This window comes from Cetorhinus maximus, chromosome 13 (genome assembly GCF_964194155.1).
Source record: "Cetorhinus maximus chromosome 13, sCetMax3.hap1.1, whole genome shotgun sequence".
Classification (NCBI taxonomy): domain Eukaryota; kingdom Metazoa; phylum Chordata; class Chondrichthyes; order Lamniformes; family Cetorhinidae; genus Cetorhinus; species Cetorhinus maximus.
Window position 1 is genome coordinate 72,709,153 of NC_135891.1, and position 22,225 is coordinate 72,731,377.

A 22,225-nucleotide genomic window follows, 5' to 3' on the forward strand; every position below is an offset into this window, starting at 1 on the left:
AGCTTTGGCCTAACCAGCATTTTATACAGTTCCATCATTATTTCCCTGTTTTTGTATTCAATACCTCATCCAATAAAAGAAAGCATTCCATATGCTTTCGTCACCACCTTATCCACCTGTCCTGCCACCTTCAGGGACCTGTGCACATGCACACTGAGGTCCCTCAATTCCTCAACCCCTCCCAATATCCTCCCATTTATTAAGTATTCCCTTGCTTTGTTTGCCCTCCCCATTATCTCACACTTTTCTGGATTGAATTCCATCTGCCACTTTTCCACCCACTCAACCAAACCATTGATATCATTCTGAAGTTGACAGCTATCCTCTTCGCTATCAACTACGTGGCCAATTTTTTGTATCATCTGCAAATTTCCCAATCATGCCTCCCACATTTAAATCAAAATCAAAAATATATACACCAAACAGCAAGAGCCCCAACACTGAGCCCGGTGGAACACCCCTGGAAACCGCTTTCCATTTGCCAAAACATTCATCGACCATTATCCTTTGTTTCCTGTTACTGAGCCAATTTTAGGTCCAGCCTGCCACCATCCCCTGTATCCCATGGGATCTCACTTACCTGACCAGTCCGCCATGTGGGAACTTGTCAAAAGCCTTACTAAAATCCATGTCAACAACATCCACTGCAATACCCTCATCAGTCCTCCTTGTTACTTCCTGAAAAAATTTGATTAAATTCGTAAGACACAACCTTCCCCTAACAATACAAACAAAACAAAACAAAACCTGAGATACATTCAACTAGAGCCACAGTATTGAAACAAAACGTAGATACCATTTCTCCCACTGAGATGTTCAGTATCAGCACAAGGGCTGAAAATAATGCACAAGAGGGGCTAGATTGTGGCCTTACAGCAATAGATTGTGGTGATTGGCCACCTAGGACTTGGGTGCAATCTGAGGTCCTGGGGTCCATCAAAATGCCTCAACACTTAGCTTTCGTGGGCCTCTTCTGTTCCATCGCTTGTGGAGCTGGTCAGAGTGAGCACTGTGCAACTCTGACCAAAATTGGGATTCAGAGTCTGATTCATGTTGCTTGATTCAATCCCCACATTAAAAGGTGTTGATTGCCTGAAACAGGCATTGAGTTGGGCACATAGTCAGAGGCCCCTTTCAAAACCTCGAGTGTTAATGAGGTGGGAAGGCCACCCACTCCATTCTGAGGCTGTTATACTGTTCCATTAACACCAGACAAGGGCAGTGAGAACAAGGCAATGCCAAAGTGTGCCATGAAGTGTAACTGGTCTAAGATGTGCCCAGGTGTGGTTTAGTTTAGGTACAGGCTGACTCCTGGACACAATACTACCCTCCCTCCACAAACAGCGAGTGCCCCACATTCCTGGAAGAAACCTTGCTTTGTTTCCCAGTTACATTCTGCAGCTGAAGCTTCCATGTGATCCTCCTTAGACAATTTTATTTCTTTTTCCAATATGTTCAGGCTTAAGTGATCATCCATTCTTATCCCAGGAAGGCCATACTGAGTGTTTCCAATCAGCTAACACTTTGCAGTGAGCAACAGCAACAACCTGGGGTAATTGCAGTGAAATGGAACTTAGTCGCCTGCAGAATATAAAAAAGCATATGGTTCTTTATCGTCTTTCAGAGATTAGATATACTCTTGAAGTGTGATGCAGGGTAGGGTACAGACTGGTAAACAGGGACACATGAACATTTGCAGACAGGCTGCCCTGGCCTGTATTCCAGTTTAGGTACAGGTTGCTACCCCATGTGGGACAGGGGCTACCACAGTGTATGGATTCTTCATCAGTTCCTACAACACTGCTCACTGCTGCTATTTCTTCTGTGTAATCAGGGGTTTAAAGAGATGCCACAACTGCTTCTTCCTGTCATTGATGCAACCTGTAAATAAAACACAACCAAATGAGAAATAGGTTGGAGTCATCAACAAGGGACAGTTATTGAGGAGAAACGGGAGCTGTCAGAATTAATGGACATAAAAGAGAGAGTTGCCTGATAATTCAGTTGTCAAGGTATCATGTGACTGAGCCAGCAGAGCAGAAAGTCCCAGTTTCAATTCCCAGTCTGTTCGTCAGACCCAGCATGGCTGTAGGAGGAGCCTTGAAGGGCAATATTGGCGTCTTCTTGCTCCAATTTCTTGTGTAGGTAATCAAGGGTAATCTCAGTCATGACTATTCTCAAACCTAATCATTTCCCAGTGACCCCTGTATCTTTGGAAGTTGAGAAACGACAGAAGCAATATAGAACATGATGCTCTCTACAGCCAAAATGGCTGCCAATAGTCATTGTGTAGATAAAACACGAGGAATGGACATGAGCCAGTCACCCAGTGGCCCAGTGAGAAAACCTTGAGGCGAGAGGACAGTAAATGAAAAAGGAGAAGAACTCAGAAGGAGATAATGAGGTGGGATTCTGGAATAGAAACAGTTTGTAGGATTTGAAGAAGGGCTGATGATCTCTCAGTTGGAGAAGGAATCCAAGGTTATGAGTTGTAGATTGTTCAGAAGGGGATGGCAGTTTAGAATGGCACTCAGTGAAATCCTCATTTGGAGAGCCAGACACGATGAGCCGAATAGCCTCCTTCTGCGTTGTAACAATTCAGTGATTCATGATGCATTATTGTTTGCAGAGTGGTAAAGAGGATTGTCCTATTAACCTGGAATTCTTCACACATTGAATTTTAGATTTAAAATGGGGAGGTGTGAATTAATGATTTGGGTGGTAAAAGTAGTTGATTCTGTGGGAGATAAAAAGTTACAAATAAACAACTCTGGTTGGCCATCTCTAATACAAAATAATCCAAACTAACACTTGAGGATTGTTATACACAAAGAGGTTGGTATAAAATGGACAGTTTAAACAATTAAGAGATGGAAGGGTGTGTGAGAATAAGAAAGTTATTTTAATGGGAGACTTCAATCAACCTGATTTAATTATACAAAGCAGTTTAGAATACGAGTTGCTAAATGTAACGAACAATTGTTTCATGACTCAGTGCATTAGGCAAACTTAACCCAAACAAGCTTAACACTGAAGTTACACAAAGATGGAAAACTTGGTGCATTGTAGATGTTAGGAGATGTTCACATCCCAGAGCCAAGTTCTGGAGAGTTTTGTCTGCAATAACCACAATCTGCTTGATGCTCCCAGGGCTGGAGTGGTCAGCCTTAGTGAGTGACTGGCCTCATATCTGAATGTCTAGGAGGGAAACGTTTAATGGGAGATGTATTAGAGAATGGAAAGATGGAGGGGAGAGTGGGAGAGGAGACTCCAATATCTGGTGGGGGAGAGTGGGCCTCTGTAAGAAAGGGGACCAGGACTAATAATCAGGTAGAGTGGCAGGAGCTGTTATCCCTGGAGTTCTTCAACAGTGCCTTGCCCTAAAGAGAGATGACATGGAAAGACGAAGTGGCTGCAACCACGAAGATGTGCAATGCACTGGGGCAATGCAGGAGTATCAGTCGAGGATCTGCAATTCATTGGTGCAATCCAAGAGCCTCAGGCAAAAATGCGCTAGGGTAATGCAGAGAAGAAAGTGGGTAAAGAACGGCATTCCAGTTGCAGGGAATTAGTGGATTTGATTATTCGGTTTACAGGTAGAAATCTGTGCAAACCACAGCCAGAAAAGCAGGTGATGAATCGTCTCTCAGATGCATAGGTCATGAACATGAATGCTGTTAATATTGTGCTATTACAGTATTAAACTCTGTACCCTCTCAATGCTGTTAATACTGTGCTATTACAGTAACACACTCCTTACCCTCTCAATGTTGTTAGTATTGTGCTATGTATTGCAGTAATAAACTCCCTCCCCTCTCAATGCTGTGCTATTATAGTAATAAACTCCCTCCCCTCTCAATGCTGTTAATGCTGTGCTATTATAGTAATAAACTCCCTCCCCTCTCAATGCTGTTAATGCTGTGCTATTACAATAATAAACTCCCTACCCTCACACTTGTTAATACAGTGCTATAACAGTAATAAACTCCCTACCCTTTCAATGCTGTTAATATTGTGCTATTACGGTAACAATTTCCCTACTCTCTCAATGTTGTTAATATTGTTCTATGTATTGTAGTAATAAACTCCCTACCCATTCAAAGCTGTTCATACTCCTTTACTTTTCGTTTCTGTATCGTGCCAAGCTGTCTCAACTTCCAAAGTTTCCTGGGATTGAAAATTCTCTGGATCACGCCGCAGTCTGCAACTTATAAATTGCTGAACAATCTACAGTAATACCACCCTGTGTCACCCAGTGAAACCCTTAGAAGATTGCCATATTTCTGGGCACAGGTTTGCACTTTACAATCTCCTGGTGCAGTATTTTCTCTAACCCTGCTGTGTCAATTACAACTGGATGTCAGAGGATGATGTCTGGATCTCTATTGCTGTATTCACCTGCCCATGGGCAACACTCTTTGAGGTAAAAGCTGCACTGATGTTAAGCTCTGGTCTGTGCTCTGTATCTGAGTCGATTATAAAATCCTTAACCCCTCTCCAGCCACAACTGTGGTCCCTCAAGTTTGGGCTAACATGACGCGTATCAGCATGATATTTCACCCAATTCAATGATGGAAAGGAAAGCTATTTATGTACCTTCTAAAAATGCAAAATAAAATAAAACAGCAATAATAAGAGGAAGAAGGAATACCATTGTGCTATTACCCAAGTGAGTGTTAGCAATGAGATTGATGCCTCCATCGAAGTTCCCATCGTCACTATAAACCGGGCCATCATTCCATATGAGGTCAAATCCTCCAATCTGTTTCTCCTTCCCGGATAGTCTGTCATGTCAAGTATATGGCACGTTAATAAAGAACAAAGGTTCTCCTTCATGAGAAACATTTTGGGGGATATGTTCCATCACGAGTTCACTAACACTTCCATCTTGTCCTTTGGGGTTTTTATTGCATCGTCTTTTTCCCCTGCTTCCCCTCTGTGCATCATTCCTGACTGAGAATTAGCTAACAAAGCCTCTACACCATTGGTTTCACTTGAGAGTCAATGAGTATGTTGGGGATTCTGTGGCTAGGACTTGTGCCATGTAGTGCACATTTCTCAGGTGCTAGAAAGCCTACTAAGGTCTCAAAATAGCAGTCAGGAAGCAGACACACACTTTCACCACATTGGTAGAGGAGATAGCACCTTTGTCAGTGTGACTCAGCAGCTGCTTTCAAGTCAATCTTCGAGGTATTTGTTCCGCTCCACTGTGACCCCACTGACATATGAACATAGGAGCAGGAAAAGGCCATTCAGCCATTCGAGTCTGCTCTGCCATTCAATACAATCATGGCTGATCATCCACTTCAATGCCTTTTTCCCACACTATCCCTTTACATCATTGGTATTTAGAAATCTGTCAATCTCTATTTTAAACATATTCAATGACTGAGCTCCCATGGCCCTCTGGGGTAGAGAATTCCAAAGATTCACAACCCTCTAAGTGAAGAGATTTCTCCTCATCTCGCCCTAAGTGTCTTCCCCCTTATTTTGAAATTGTGTCCCCTCGTTCTAGACTCCCCAGCCAGGAGAAACATCTTACCTGCATCTACCTTGTCTATTCCTTTAAGTATTTTGTAGGTTTCAATTAGACCAGCTCTCATTCTTCGAAACTCAGTTTTCCCAATCTCTCTTCATAAGATAGTCCTGCCATCCCTGGAACAAGTCTGGTGAACCTTCGTTGCACTCCCTCTATATCTTTCTGAGGTAAGGGGACCAAAACTGCACTGTACTCCAGGTGCAGTCTAACCAAGCTTCTATACAATTGAAGCAAGATTTCGCTATTCCTGTACTCAAATCCTGTTGTGATAAAGACCATCATACCATTAACCTTCCTAATTACTTGCTGCACCTGCATGCTAGCTTTCAAAGACTTATTGATGAGGACACCCAGGGCCCTTTGTACATCTACACTTTCTAATCTCACCATTTAAGAAATACTCTGCATATCTGTCCCTCCAACCATTTTTCCACATTATATTCCATCTGCCATGTTCTTGCCCACTCACTAAGTCTGTCCAAATCCACCTGTAGCCACTTTGCACCTTCCTCACAACACACATTCCTGCCTAGCTTTGTGTCATTCGTGAACTCGGGAATATTACATTTGGTCCCCACATCCAAATCATTGACATACATTCTGAACGGCTGGGACCCAAGTACTGATCCTTGCGGTACCCACTAGTCACAGCCTGTCAACGTGAGAATGACCTGTTTATTCCTACTCTCTGTTTTCTGCCTGTTAACCAATACTTAATCCCACCAGTATATCACCTCCTATCCCATGTGCTTGAATTTTGCTAATCAACCTCCTGTGGGGGACTTTATCAAAAGCCGTCTGAAAATCCAGTCCACCTACGTCCACTACCCGCCTGATCAATTCTGTTTGTAACATCGTCAAAAAACTCCAACAGGTTCGTCAAACATGATTTCCCATTCGCTAATCCATGCTGACTGTGCCCAGTCAGATCATTATGATCCAAGTGTCCATTTATCACATCCTTTAGAATAGATTCTAGCATTTTACCTATTACTGGTGTAAGACTAACAGGTCTGTAGTTCCCTGTTTTCTCTCTCCCTCCCTTTTTAAATAGTGGCGTGACATTTTCTACCTTACAACCTGCAGGAACCATTCCAGAGGAACTCAGCCCCATGGGTCTCACCAAGACTCTGGTCACATCTGATTTAAGTGTTGCTCAAGGCCCTCAATGCAGGCTTGGAGTGCCTTTTGCCATGGCATATGGGAAGGAGCTCTCCATTGCGGAATTGAGAAACTGGTCAGGACATCTGATGCACACTGGAGTCTATTCAAACCTGCTGGGTTTGGCAACAATATTGATCTTAATGGGTGAGGTGGAATCTATGGAACTGCTACAGAGTACAATGTGGCCCCTGTGAAGGAGCTGACTTCTTTTTTATGCCATAATTAGTCTTATTTAGAGATTGACAAAGGCTGTGCTTGGTCAGGAGTCTCAGGGTCCCTATATCCATTTTACTTGAAAGCCAGGAGCCAGACCTGATCCCTCAAACCAGTTCCTTTGACAGCAGCCTCCAAATCCATGACCACTGCCACCTAGAATGATGAGGGCAGCAGATAGATGGAAACACCACCACCTGAAAGTTCCCCTCCCAGCCACACACCATCCTGACTTGGAAATATATTGCCGTTCCTTCACTGCTGCTGGGTCAAAATACTGGAACTCCCTCCCTAACAGCACTGTGGGTGTACCTATACCACATGGACTGCAGCTGTTCATGAAGGCAGCTCACCACCACCTTCTCAAGGGCAACTAGAGATGGGAAATAATTGCTGGCCTAGTTAGCGATGCCCACATCCCATGAATGAGTTAAAAAAAAAGGGCTGTTTAGTGTTAATGATCCACGATTGGGAGGCTCAATCCCTTACTCCCATTTAGGAAGCTGAATATGCTTGGGGTATTTTCATGTCATTATATAGTGTTGTATTCAGCTCAGTCCCTTCCATAATCTCAAGTACTGTGTACCAATCAGTTACCTTCAGGACGTTATCAGCTTACACATTTGTTTATTTGTACATTGGGGAAGGCTTCAGAACACTGTCTCTGACTGATAACACTTCCTTACCATTTCTCAACAATTACTGTTAATTCCTGTTCCAACATTACATACCACAGCAAAAACAAAATTACCTGGAAAAACTCAGCAGGTCTGGCAGCATCGGCGGAGAAGAAAAGAGTTAACATTTCGAGTCCTCATGACCCTTCAGCAGAACTGAGTGAAGTTAGGAGAGGGGTGAAATATAAGCTGGTTTAAGGTCGGGGGGCGGGGGGGAGAAGTTGGGGGGTGGGGTGGTTGTAGGGACAAGCAAGCAGTGATACAGATGATCAAAAGATGTTACAGACAAAGGAACAGGGAGGTGTTAAAGGTGGTGATATTATCTAAGAGAATGTGCTAATTAAGAATGGCTGGCAGGACACTCAAAGTACAGCTCTAGTGAGGGTGGGGTGGAAAGACTGACAGGGTATTATAGTTATAGATTTAAAAATAATGGAAATAGGTGGGGAAAGAAAAATCTATATAAATTATTGGAAAAAACAAAAGGGAGGGGGAAGAAACGGAAATGGGGGTGGGGATGGGGGAGGGAGTTTAAGATCTAAAGTTGTTGAATTCAATATTCAGCCCGGAAGGCTGTAAAGTGCCTACTTCACTGGAACAATGCAGCAAGCCAAGGACAGACATGTGGGCAAGAGAGCAGGGTGGAGTGTTAAAATGGCAAGCAACAGGGAGGTTTGGGTCTTTCTTGCGGACAGACCGCAGATGTTCTGCAAAGCGGTCACCCAGTTTGCGTTTGGTCTCTCCAATGTAGAGGAGACCGCATTGGGAGCAATGAATGCAGTAGACTAAGTTAGAGGAAATGCAAGTGAAATGCTGCTTCACTTGAAAGGAGTGTTTGGGCCCTTGGACGGTGAGGAGACGGGAAGTGAAGGGGCAGGTGTTGCATCTTCTGCGTGGGCATGGGGAGGTGCCATAGGTGGGGGTTGAGGAGTAGGGGGTGATGGAGGAGTGGACCCGCGCATCCGCCCTCACGCCTTCTCCTCCCTCCCAGAAACATGATAGGGTCCCCCTTGTCCTCACTTATCACCCCACCAGCCTCCGCATTCAAAGGATCATCCTCCGCCATTTCCGCCAACTCCAGTATGATTCCACCACCAAACACATCTTCCCTTCACCCCCCCTAGCGGCATTCCGTAGGGATCGTTCCCTCTGGGACACCCTGGTCCACTCCTCCATCACCCCCTACTCCTCAACCCCCACCTATGGCACCTCCCCATGCCCACGCAGAAGATGCAGAACACTCCACCCTGCTCTCTTGCCCACATGTCTGTCCTTGGCTTGCAGCATTGTTCCAGTGAAGCCCAACGCAAACTGGAGAAACAGCACCTCAATCTTCCGACTAGGCACTTTACAGCCTTCCGGGCTGAATATTGAATTCAACAACTTTAGATCTTAAACTCCCTCCCCCATCCCCACCCCCATTTCCGTTTCTTCCCCCTCCCTTTTGTTTTTTCCAATAATTTATATAGATTTTTCTTTCCCCACCTATTTCCATTATTTTTAATCTATAACTATAATACCCTGTCAGTCTTTCCACCCCACCCCCACTAGAGCTGTACTTTGAGTGTCCTGCCATCCATTCTTAATTAGCACATTCTCTTAGATAATATCACCACCTTTAACACCTCCCTGTTCCTTTGTCTGTAACATCTTTTGATCATCTGTATCACTGTTTGCTTGTCCCTACAATCACACCCACCCCCCCAACTTCTCCCTCCCGCCCCCGACCTTAAACCAGCTTATATTTCACCCCTCTCCTAACTTCACTCAGTTCTGCTGAAGGGTCATGAGAACTCGAAATGTCAACTCTTTTCTTCTCCGCCGATGCTGCCAGACCTGCTGAGTTTTTCCAGGTAATTTTGTTTTTGCTTTGGATTTCCAGCATCCGCAGTAGTTTTTTATTTTTATTACATACCACAGGATTGATGTAATAGTTTCTGACAATCCTGTGCAGTACTAAGAGAGCTGAATTGTTGGAAAGCCCCATCTTCCAGCTCAGCTGGATGTTAAAAAATTGCTCCTTTTCTTGAAGATTTTCAGGGATTTTCCTGTTGGTTGGGCCCACCTCCCTCCCTCAGCCAATCACCAAAAAACAGTGAAATGTTCATTAGTGAGAGACATAGTGGTATTGTCACTAAACTGCCAATCCAGAGGCCAAGGCTAATGGTCTGGGAACATGGGTTCAAATCCTACAACGGCAGCTGTGGAATTTGAACTCAATTAATAAATCTGGAATATAAAGCTAGCCTCAGTAATGGTGACCTTGAAACTAACATTCGATCGTTGGGAAGAAAATCTGCCATCCTTACCTGGGTCTGGCCTACATGTGACTCCAGACCCACAGCCAAATGGCCACAACCCTGCTGCTGCATTTGACTACAAAACAACTTCGCAAGAGAGCCATTCATTTAGGGTGATCTGAGGACTTGGGAGAGCCAATATAAATACAAGGTCTTCTTTCACTCACCTTCCTTCCATGTCTACAACATGCACTGTGTCCTCCAACAAACGGCATTTCAGCTCATAATCTTCCTGGCTGCTGGCTATCAGTGAAGGAGAAGCATTCACCTCCAAAAGCCACCTTACAAAACAGAAAGACATTAAATATATTTGTTGGATGACATGGGGAGGATATGTATGCAACAAGAGAGAAATCGGCAGATCAGAGCAGGGCAAGGGAACACAAGAGTAATAAGGGCAGGGTGTGACAGCACAAAGCCCATGATACTCAGCTGGTGATTCTCTAGTGCCATAGGACAGGGTTATCACAGGCACTGACCACTGGCCAGAAGAAACAAACCCTCACAGGCAGTCTATTCAGGCTGATACTGCATCAGAAGGATAGTCATTCTAACCCTTCCTAGCAAACATAGGGGGATTTTAGAGTGGGGGGGGGCACGGTGGGGCGGGTGCATATTACGCACCCTCAGTAGAAAACTGAGTCACAAACCAACTAACTTCAAAAAAGGCTGCCCCGCGACAATATTATGCTGCAGGTAGCCTTAACAAGCTCAGCCTGGGACTTCTGCCCTCCAGAAGTTCTGTCCTTGCAGTCCTGGCAGCTCCAGGACTCAGTAGTGGACTGCAAGCTGTCCCACAAAGACAACACCATGGACATTGAAATAAGATAAGTCTGGAATTTTTGAGTGGAAAGAGATCAGGTGCCCTAGGGAAGGGTGGGGGTCAGGTTTTGAAGGGCAGTTGACATATGCTGAACAAACTTACACAAACATAATCTTCAACATTCAGCTTCTCATTCACCAATGCAAAAATCATTTTAACACATGTTTCAACAATTCTCAGCTAACACTTTAGAAATATTAAAATGAAAGCAAAATAATGTGGATGCTGGAAATCTGAAACAAAAACAGAAAATGCTGGAAAATCTCAGCAGGTCTGGCAGCATCTGTGGAGAGAGAAACAGAGTTAACATTTCAAGTCCATATGACTCCTTCTTCAAAGCTAACGAGAAATAGAAATGTGATGGATTTTATACTGTTAAAGAGCAGGTGGAGCAGTGCAGCAAGATAGAATGTCAGGGATAGATGGGGGCTCAGGAGAGATTGGCAAAGATGTTCTGGACACAGGGAAAAGTGAGTGTTAATGGTAGTGTTAAAGACTAAAGAAGGTGCTGATCATGGCATAAAGGTAAGAAAGCAGAATGTGTTAATAGCAGAACAAGGGTCAGCGCTCTGTGAAAGCACAACATAGGTACAAGTGACATATGGCCCTATTGGGGGGGGGCTGGGGGTTAGGTAAAAAAAGAGTTAAAAAATGAATAAATAAAAAGTTAAAATTGAAATTTAAAAAATGGAAAGAAAAAGGGGATGAAGATAGAGGAGAGAGTTCATAGTCTGAAGTTGTTGAACTTGATGTTAAGTCCGGAAGGCTGTAAAGTACCTAGTCGGAAGATGGGGTGCTGTTCCTCCAGTTTGCGTTGGGCTTCACTGGAACATTGCAGCAGGCCAAGGACGGACATGTGGGCATGAGAGCAGGATAGGGTGTTGAAATGGCAAGCAACAGGAAGGTCTGGGTCACGCTTGCGGACTGAGTGAAGATGCTCCGCAAAGCGGTCACCCAGTCTGCGTTTGGTCTCCCCGATGTAGAGGAGAACACTTTGGGAGCAGCGAATGCAGTATACCAAATTGAAGGAGGTGCAAGTGAAATGCTGCTTCACCTGAAAGGAATGTTTGGGTCCTTGGACAGTGCGGAGGGAGGAGGTAAAGGAGCAGGTATTGCACCTTCTGTAATTGCATGGGAAGGTGCTGTGGGAAGGGGATGAGGAGTTGGGGATTATGGAGGAGTAGACCAGGGTGTCACAGAGGGGACGGTCTTAACGGAATGCTGATGGGGGGCACTGTGGTTGGTGGTGGCAGAAATGGCGGAGGATGATCCTTTGAGTGCAGAGGCTGGTGGGGTGAGAAGTGAGGACAAGGGGGACCCTATCATGGCTCTGGGAGGGAGGGCAAGGGGTGAGGGCAGAGGCACGGGAGATAGATTGGACATAGTTGAGGGCCCTGTCTATCGCAGTGGGGGGATCCCTCAGTTAAGGAAAAAGGAAGACATGTGAGAAGCGCCATTTTGGAAGGTGGCATCGTCAGAACAGATGTGACAGAGGTGAAGGAACTGAGAGAATGGGATGGAGTCCTTACAGGAAGCAGGGTGTGAGGAGCTGTAGTCGAGGTAGCTGTGGGAGTCAGTGAGTTTGTAATGAATATCGGTAGACAGTCTATCACCAGAAATGGAGACAGAAAGGTCAAGGAAGGGGAGGGAAGAGTTGGAAATGGACCATATGAAGGTGAGAAAGGGGTGGACATTGGAAGCAAAATCGATACATTTTTCAAGGTCCAGGTGAGAGCATGAAGTGGTACTGATACAGTCATCGATGTACTGAAAAAAGAGTTGTGGGAGGGGGCTTGAGTAGGAATGGAACAAGGGATGTTCCATATACCCCACAAAAGGACAGGCATAATTGGGGCCCATGCAGGTATCCATAGCCACATCTTTTATTTGGAGGAAGTGAGATAAGTTAAAGGACAAGTTGTTCAGTGAGAGAACAAGTTTAGCCAGGCGAAGGAGAGTGGTGGATGAGGATTGTTCGGGCTTCTGTTCAAGGAAGAAGCGGAGAGCCCTCAGACTGTCCTGGTGAGGGATGGAGGTGTAGAGGTACTGGACATCCATGGTGAAGATGAGGCAGTTAGGGCCAGAAAACTGGAAATTGTTGATATGATGTACGGCATCAGAGGAAGCGTGAATGTAGGTGGGAAGAGACTGGACAAGGGGAGAGAGAATGGAGTCAAGATAGAATGAAATGTGTTTTGTGGGGCAGGAACAGGCTGACACAATGGGTCTACCAGGACAGTCCTGTTTGTGGATTTTGGAAAGTAGGTAGAAGCAGCTTTTGCAGGATTGGGAGACTATGAGGTTGGAAGCTGTGGAACGAAGATCTCCAGAGGAGATGAGGTCAGTGACAGTCCTGGAAACAATGGCTTGATGTCCAGTGCTGGGGTCATGGTCCAGAAGGAGGTAGGAAGAAATGTCTGAGTGTTCGCGCTCAGTCTCAGTAAGGTAGAGGTCAGTACATACGAACAAGAAGCAGGAGTAGGCCATTCAGCCCCTCGAGCCTGCTCCACCATTTAATAAGGTCATGGCTGACCTAATAGTAACCTGAAATCTGAACCCACCTACCCCCGATAACCTGTCACCCCCTTGCTTACCAAGAATCTATCCACTTCTGCCTTAAAAATATTCAAAGAATCTGCTACAACTTTTTCAGGAAGAGAGTTCCAAAGAGTCATGACGCTCTGAGTGAAAAATTTTTGCCTCATCGGTTTTAAATGAGCGACCCCTTATTTTTAAACAGTGACCCCTAGCTCTAGATTCTCCCACAAGAGGAAACATCCTCTCCACATCCACCCAATCAAGACCCCTCAGGACCTTAGATGTTTCAATCAAGTCACTTCTTACTCTTCTGAACTCCAGCGGATACAAGCCTAGTCTGTCCAACCTTTCTTCATAAGACAACCCATCCATTCCAGGTATTAGTTTGATAAACCTTCTCTGAACTGCTTCTAATGCATTTACATCCTTCCTTAAATAAGGTGACCATAACTGTACACTGTACTCCAAAAGTGGTCTCACTAGTGCCTTCTACAACTGAAGCATAACCTCCCTACTTATGTATTCGATTCTCCTCGCAATAAATGATAATATTCTATTAGCTTTCCTAATTATTTGCTGTACCTGCATGAGTGATTCATGCACTAAGACACCCAGATCCCTCTGCATCTCAGAGCTCTGCAATCTCCCACCACTTAGATAATATGCTTCTTTTTTATTATTCTTCCTGTCAAAATAGACAATTTCACACTTTCCCACATTATACTCTATTTGCCAGATCTTTGTCCACTCACTTAACCTATCTATATATTTTTGTAGCCTCCTTATGTCTTCTTCACAACTTACTTTCCAACCTATATTTGTGTCGTCAGCAAATTTGGCAACCATCCCTTCAATCCCTTCATCCAAGTCATTTATATAAATTCTAAACAGTTGAAGTCCCAGCACTGATCCCTGTGGCATGCCACTAGTTACATCTTGCCAACCTGAAAAAGACCCACTTATGCCAACTCTCTGCTTCCCGTTAGCCAGCCAATCTTCAACCATACCAATATGTTACCCCTCATACCATGAGCTTTTATTTTCCGCAATAACCTTTGATGTGGCACTTTATCAAATGCCTTCTGGAAATCCAAGTACAGCACATCCACCAGTTCCCTTTTATCGGCAGCACATGTTACTTCCTCAAAGAACTCCAAGTTGGGTAAACACCTTTTCTCTTTCACAAAACCATGTTGACTCTGCCTGATGACCTTGAGTTCTCCGAGTGCCCTGCTATAACTTCTTTAATAATAGCTTCTAACATTTTCCTTATGACAGGTGTTAAGCTAACTGGCCTGCAGTTTCCTGCTTTCTGTCTCCCTCCTTCTTGAATAGTGGAGTTACTTTGCTATCTTCCAATCTATGGGGCCTTCCCTGAATCTAGGGAGTTTTGGAAAATTAAAATCAGTGTATCAACTATCTCACTAGACGCTTCTTTTCAGGCTCTAGGGTGAAGTCCATCAGGACCTGGGCTCTGGTCAGCCGCAGCTCCAAAAATTTACTCAGTACCACTTCTCTGGTGACTGTAGTTTTCCTGACTTCCTTCCCCACTTCTATTTCCTGGTTTATAGCTGCTTCTGGGATGTTACTTGTATTCTCTATAGTGAAAACTGATGGAAAATACCTGTTCAATTCATCTGCCATCTCCTTATTTTCCATTATCAATTCTCCAGACTCACTTTCTATAGGACCAATGCTCATTTTGTTAAATGGTTTCTTTTTTAAATATAAAAAAAAACTCTTACTGTCTGTTTTTTTATTTCTGGCTAGGTTTCTCTCATACGCTAATTTTCCCTCCTTATTTGCCTTTTAGTCATTCTTTGCTGTTCCTTTTATTCTGTCCAATCTTCTGACCTGCCACCTATCTTTGCACAATTATTTACTTTTTCTTTAAATTTGATACTATCTTCAACCTTTCTAGTTAACCATGAATGGTGTGTCTGTCCCTTGGGCTTTTTCTTACTTGTTGGAATGTATCCATTCTGTGCATTTGGAAATATTCCCTTAAATATTAGGTACTGTATCTCTATTGACCTATCCCTTAACCTAATTTGCCAATTCACTTTAGCCAGCTAAGCTTTCATGCCCTCATAATTGCCCTTAAGTTTAAAAACATAGTCTCAGACCCACTCCTCTCTCCCTCAAAATGAATGTAAACTCCAATGTGGTCACTGCTACCTAGGGGCGCCTTCACGACAAAATCATTACTCCCATCTCATTGCACAATACAGGTCTGGTACCCGCTGAGGGAGGGTCATACAAACTCAAAACCTTAACTCCGTTTCTCTCTCTACAGAAGCTGTCAGACCTGCTGAGATTTTCCAGAATTTTCTGTTTTCATTTCAGATTTCCAGCATCCGAAGTGTTTTGCTTTAAACCAGGTCCAGTATAGCCTGCTCTCTGATTGGCTCCAGAACATGCTGTTCTAAGAAACTATCCCGAAAACATTTAATGTACTCCTCATTTAGGCTATCTTTGCCCATCTGAATTTTTGTCATGAAAATATAATAATTTCCATAATGTTGTGATCTATTGTAAAGATAGGTTAATAGTGGGGTTTGGATTAGTTTCTCTGTGTGGGTGTGTGTTGGGGGGGGGGGGGGGGGGGGGGTGGAATTTAACTGAATTGGAAACAGCTGGTCTGGAGTTATTAATACATGAACATGGCTGAAGTTTTAGAATGTGAGGTGTGAGGAACATTTGCATTTTTAGATAAATTAGTTTCAGTTTCAAAGAGATGGTAGGGTGTTACACCTAGCTAAAAGAAGCTAAGCCAAAAATATTTATTTTTCCCCAAAGGTTACTGATAATATGAATACAATGAAAGGTTTACATTATGAGAAAAGTTAAGTTACAAAGGCATATTGCAACAATGGAATTTACATTAAAGAGGGAGAAACATGTATAAAGGTTTTGTGTAAGGAGAAAGGCATTCTAAGATCTAACACAAGTGCGAAAAGCCTCCAGCTTCTATGCATCAAGTTGCTGTCTACAGGAACCAAAGCTAAGAAACTCACTTTGAATACCACTGTCCAGGGTATTGTATGATTTGCCTGGGTCTGTTAAACTTATATTTTGTTATACTGTTGCCTTAACGGAGGTGTAACTGGGAGCCAGATTAATTAGGGGATTTAGGAGTTATTATAGTAGTAATTTGTAGACTTATGTATGTGCTTCAAGTCTTTTCTTTTGTTAATAAATGTTTAATTTAGCTTTGTAAAAAAACACCTCTAATCCTAAAGTGCCTCCTTCCCCCTGTGCACCAAATTCCCACTTTGAACCAAATTCCCAAATATACTCACTCGGCCTCTGTCTTCCCTCACTGATCGTGTGCCAGACAACAACGCACCACCCTTGTTGGCAGGCTTGATAACAAAGTCAGGGTTGGACCTGAGAGAATGGAGTGCAGCAAGTTCAGAAGGAGACAGGTTGGGGTGGGTGAGGGGAACAGTGAAATTAAGATGGTCAATGTCACGCCGACAGTTCTCAATGAAAAGATCAAGAGCAGGTAAGAGGCCAGAGGGAGGGGTCCAGGTAGAGGGAGAATACTGAAGGTGGATGAAAGGATCCATTGAACATGGGGAGAACTCCTGCCCAAAGAAGTAAGCCTAGAGATGAATGTGACAGAAGAAAAGTTCAGAATCGTGCTGAGCCCGAAATTCATTGAGGTGAAAGATTAAGCGGATGAAACGGACTCCTTTGCTAAGTACAGAACATTCAGCATCAGAGAGGGGGAAGTCATAGGGTATAGTGAATATATGGCAAAGGGTAAGATTAGAAGAAGGGATGGGGTCAGAGGGACGGGAAGGGGTGGAGGGTCCTGGATAGGCATTCGTATCAATAAGTTGTTGGAGCTTGCGTTCCTTAAAACCTGAAAGGAAGAAATCAAGTTTCTTGGTAAGGCATTGGATGAGACGAAGGATAAAATGAAACTGGGGACAGGGACAGCTTTGAGATACAGTGAGTCGGTGCTATTGGAGAGAGAGGTCGAGTGTGTTCATATGGCGGTGCATGGCTCTGAGAGTTGGTCTCAGGCTGCTGCGAGAACAGCAGTCCGAGGAGCGCAGTATGTCCCAGAGATACCTGTAATCCTGGGCGGTTTCAAATCATGAGGGATGGAAACTTCATTTGGAATCCATTTGGGGTAAGTCAAGAACAGAAACAGTCTCTGAGGAAGGAAATGTGGCTGTGAAACCAAGTTTTGGTAAACACCAGGAGGGAAATGGAAAGCAATGAAGGTGAACAGGATGAAAGACAGAAAGAAATCCTGTTTGAGAGATGAGCAGTACTTTTTCAAAGTCTCATGCCCACATGTCCATCCTTGGCCTGTTGCAATGTTCCAGTGAAGCCCAACACAAAATGGAGGAACAGCATTTCATCTTCCGATTAGGCACTTTACAGCCTTACAGAGTCAACAATAACTTCAGACCATGAACTCTCTCCTCCATCTGTACCTTTTTTTAACCAATTTTTTAAATTTTAATTTGTATTTTTTTTTCCCTTTTTCCCCCAACTCCCCACAGGGCCATCTGTCACTTGTTTCTATTCTGTGCTTTCACAGAGGGCTGACCCTTGTTCTGCTATCAACACATTCTGCTTTCTTACCTTTATGCCACAATCAGCACCTTCTTTAGTCTTTAACACTACCATTAGCACTCACTTTGTCCTGTGTCCAGAATATCTTTGTCAATCTCTCCTGAGCTCCCGTCTATCCCTGACCTTCTATTTTGTTCCACCTGCTCCACCCCCTCTTAAACAGTATAAAATCCATCACATTCCTACTTCTCTGTAGCTCTGAAGATTAACTCTGTTTCTCTCTCCATAGATACTGCCAGATCTGCTGAGTTTTTCCAGCATTTTCTGTTTTTACTTTAGAAATATAGTAGTTCATGGACGCATTTATCCCAAACCTTCCAATCCCTTACCAATTACTAGTGAAAACAGTTTCACTCTCTTCACAACGTAGGAACATAGGTGCAGGAACAGGCTATTTGGCCCATTGAACCTGCTCTGCCATTCAAACAGATCATGGTTGATTTTCTACCACTACTCATTTTTTTCCCACTCTCCCTATATCCCTTCATGTCATTGATACTTATTACAATAATTAGAAATCTATTGATAACTGAGCTTTCACAGCCCTCTGGGTTAGAGAATTCCAAAGATTTACCATCCTCCGAGTGAAGAAACTCCTCCTCATCTCTGTCTTAAATGGCCTGCCCTTTATTAAGACATTGTGACCCCTGGTTCTAGACTCACCAGCCAGGGGAAAGATCCTACCAACATCCACCCTATCCTGCCCTTTAAGAATTTTGTAAGTTTCAATGAGGTCACCCCTCATTCTTCGAAATTGTGGAGAATACAGGTCCAGCTTCCTCAATCTTTCCTCACAAGGCCATGCTGCCATCCCAGGGATTAGTCTGGTGAATCTCTGCTGCACTCCCTCAATGACCAGCATATCCATCCTTCGATAAGGAGACCAAAACTGTGCACAATACTCCAGGTGTGATCTCAACAAGGCTCTATACAATTGCAGCAAGACATCTTTACTCCTGTACTCAAATCCCCTTGCAATGAAGGCCAACATAGCATTTGCCTTCCTAATTGCTTGCTGCACCTGCATGCTAGCTTCTAGTGACTTATGAACAAGGGCACCCAGGTCCCTTTGGACATCAGCATTTACCAATCTTTCACCATTTAAGAAATACTCTGCCTTTCTGTTTTTTCTACCAAAGTGGATAACTTCACACTTATTCATATTATATTCCATCTGTCATGTTCTTGCCCATTCACTTAGCCTGTCCAAAGCCCCTTCAAGCCTCCTTGCATCCTCCTCACAACTCATATTCCCAACTAGTTATATGTCATCTGCAAATTTGGAAATATTACATTTGGTCCCCACATCCAAATCATTTATATAAATGAACATCTATGGGCCCAGCACTGATCCTTCCGGCATCCCACTACTAACAGCCTGCCATCCTGGGAATGACCCATTTATTTATTTATTTATTCAGGACTGGGAGCTAAATATCCAAGGATATACATCCTATTGAAAAGATAGGCAGGTTGGCAGAGGGGGTGGGGTTGCTTTGTTATTAAGAAATTAAATTAAATCGATAGCAAGAAATGATGTAGGGTCAGATGATGTAGAATCTGTGTGGGTAGAGTTGAGGAACCGCAAAGGTAAAAAAAACCATAATGGGAGTTATGTACAGGCCTCCAAACAGTAGTCAGGATGTGGGGCACAAGATACACCAGGAGATGGAAAAGGCATGTAAGAAAGGCAAGGTTACAGTGATCATGGGGGATTTCAATATGCAGGTAGACTGGGAAAATCAGGTTGGTAGTGGATCCCAAGAAAAGGAATTTGTAGAATGTTTACGAAATGGCTTTTTGGAGCAGCTTGTGTTGGAGCCCATTAGGGAACAGGCAATTCTAGATTTACTGATGTGTAATGAGGCAGATTTGATAAGGGAGCTTAAGGTGAAGGAACCCTTAGGAGGAAGTGACCATAATATGATAGAATTCACCCTGCAATTTGAGAGGAAAAAGCTGGAATCAGATGTAACGGTATTACAGTTGAATAAAGACAACTACAGAGGCATGAGGGAGGAGCTGGCCAGAATTGACTGGGAGATGAGCCTAGCAGGAAAGACAGTGGAACAGCAATGGCAGGAGTTTCAGGGAGTAATTTGGGAGACACAGCAAAAATTCATCCCTAGGAAGAAGAAGCATACTAAAGGGAGGACGAGGCAACCATGGCTGACAAGGGAAGTCAGAGACAGCATAAAAGCAAAAGAGAAAGCATACAATGCGGCGAGGAGCAGTGGGAAACCAGGGGATTGGGAAGCTTACAAAGACCAACAGAGGACAGCTAAAAAAGAAATAAGGAGGGAGAAGATTAAATATGAGGGTAAACTAGCCAGTAATATAAAAGAAGATTGCAAGAGTTTTTTTAGATATATAAAGGGTAAGAGAGAGGCAAAAGTGGACATTGGGCCGCTGGAAAATGACGCTGGAGAAGTAGTACTGGGGAACAAAGAAATGGCGGAGCAACTGAATAGATACTTTGCGTCAGTCTTCACGGTGGAAGACAAGAGTAACATCCCCAAAGTTCAAGAGAGTTGGGGGGGCAGAGGTGAGTATGGTGGCCATTACCAAGGAGAAGGTGCTAGGAAAACTGAAAGGTCTGAAGGTGGATAAATCACCTGGTCCAGATGGATTACACCCCAGAGTTCTGAAGGAGATAGCTGAAGAGAAAGTGGAGGCGTTAGTGGTGATCTTTCAGGAATCACTGGAGTCAGGGAGGGTCCCAGAGGACTGGAAAATCGCTAATGTAACCCCCATGTTTAAGAAGGGAGTGAGGCAAAAGACGGGAAATTACAGGCCGATTAGTCTGACCTCGGCCACTCCCTTTGATCTAATGCAATCTTTAACTTCCTTTGTTAGCCACGGTTGATATACCTGTTTAGTTTTTGCGTCTTAAAAGCAGAGAAATTATGTTAAACTGGCACAGAGCCTTGTTTCTTCTTTTTGTTTTTGATATTCCCTTGAAGCAAGGATGCTTGCCGCAGTGTGCAGCACACGTAGAGTCGTTTAACATGGGGAGAACTGCATAGTTCAAGAGATATCCCATCATCTGAAAAAGCACCTCTCAGAGTACACGTAGTGCATGTGATTGTCAACCTTGATTTTTATGCCCAAGACATGGGGCGGAATTTTCCGTGCCCACTGGTGTCAGGTGTGATCGATGGCATGAGTGGACAATATGGCGCGATCGGTTTCACAACAGCGTGAAACCAGTTCGCGATTGTCCACTCAGCCCACCGATGGCGGGCCATGTTTCCCGCCATCGGACGTCGGGAACCTCATTGTGATACATCAGCATATCATTATCAGGCCAGCCTGCCGGAATTGTCCGCCACCCCTCCCCGCTGGATCGTCCATCTGCATCGGTGGGAAAGCATACCAACGTGTTTCAAAACAGTACATAAAAGGCATGCACTTGGCGGCCTGCACTTTGAGGGGAACTCGAAGGTGAGTACACAATAATGTTGTGCAGTGATCACCAGGGCCACTTGTTGGACGTCAAGCTTGAGGGGCATTGGGGTGTCAGGGTTAGGGGTAGACCAGCTGTTGAATATAACGCACAAGCATTCGGCATGGGTGGAGGTGGGGGGGTGGGGGGTAGGGTGGGCGAGGGAAGCGGCCACGCATTAGGGAAACCTGTATAAAGTGACCATTCCTCTGAAACTGAGACAGTTCAAGCACAGCCACATTGATATGATTGGGGTCGGGTCTTGAGCTTAACTCAAGCAGCGCAGAGGCATCAAATTCCACCAAGTGCTCCAGAGCTTTTCACACCACCCACCTTACCATCCCCCAGCACAGACTGCAAAGTCATGAGCGTTTTACTGGACGGCAGAAACAGCTGGACAACTGCACACGTTGTACAATCTCCTTGCTAAAGTTGGCCATGGAGCAGTCACTGCTGGAGGAGCTCACAGCCCGCTGCAAAGTCTGCATCCCCGTTTGGACCAGTCTCCCCCATGGTTTAAGCTAACAGTGCAGCCTTGCAGCGCAGGTTAGGAGAATGCCTGTGCCTGAGCTGAGAGCAGCATGCGGTCCAGTGGGCAAAGCTGCTGCCAATCGGTCAGGTGGAGTTGCGCGGAGGTGGTGGGATTTCGGGCAGCCAGGCAGCGCACTAATCTCTGGCCATCCAAGTGGTGGCCAGCACTCCCCGGGAAGCGTTAAGGGGCTGTCACACTTAACCAGGACTGGTTCTTAGTACACCCATGCTAACCATGTGTCTCCCTCTTTCACCCTGCAGGAGGAGTACATCAGGATCATGGAGCCTGGTGAATTAGCTGTATGCCTCATGGCTTACAGAGCACGAAGGCAAAGGAGGAGAGAGCACCTGAGGCTCCTGGCTGAGCAGAGGCAGGAGCAGCAACCTCAGGAAGAAGGG

At 44.5% G+C, this 22,225-nt stretch overlaps 1 protein-coding gene across 3 annotated transcripts in view; it reads right to left on the minus strand.

Annotated features, from left to right (window-relative positions):
* Positions 1–1,414: 1,414 nt before the first annotated feature.
* The window catches only part of ttll9 (tubulin tyrosine ligase-like family, member 9), a 118,060-nt gene continuing 97,249 nt past the window's right edge, over positions 1,415–22,225 (minus strand). For 2 of the 3 annotated variants that reach the window (XM_078556318.1, XM_078556320.1), the window contains 3 exons: positions 10,061–10,174; positions 4,666–4,784; positions 1,415–1,881 (listed from right to left, as the gene is read on the minus strand). In XM_078556318.1, coding sequence (XP_078412444.1) covers positions 1,814–1,881; positions 4,666–4,784; positions 10,061–10,174 — 301 coding nt within the window. In that variant the 3' untranslated portion in view covers positions 1,415–1,813. Of the gene's footprint in view, positions 1,882–4,651; positions 4,785–10,060; positions 10,175–22,225 lie in introns of all 3 variants that reach the window. The other variant, XM_078556319.1, reaches the window with a different exon arrangement.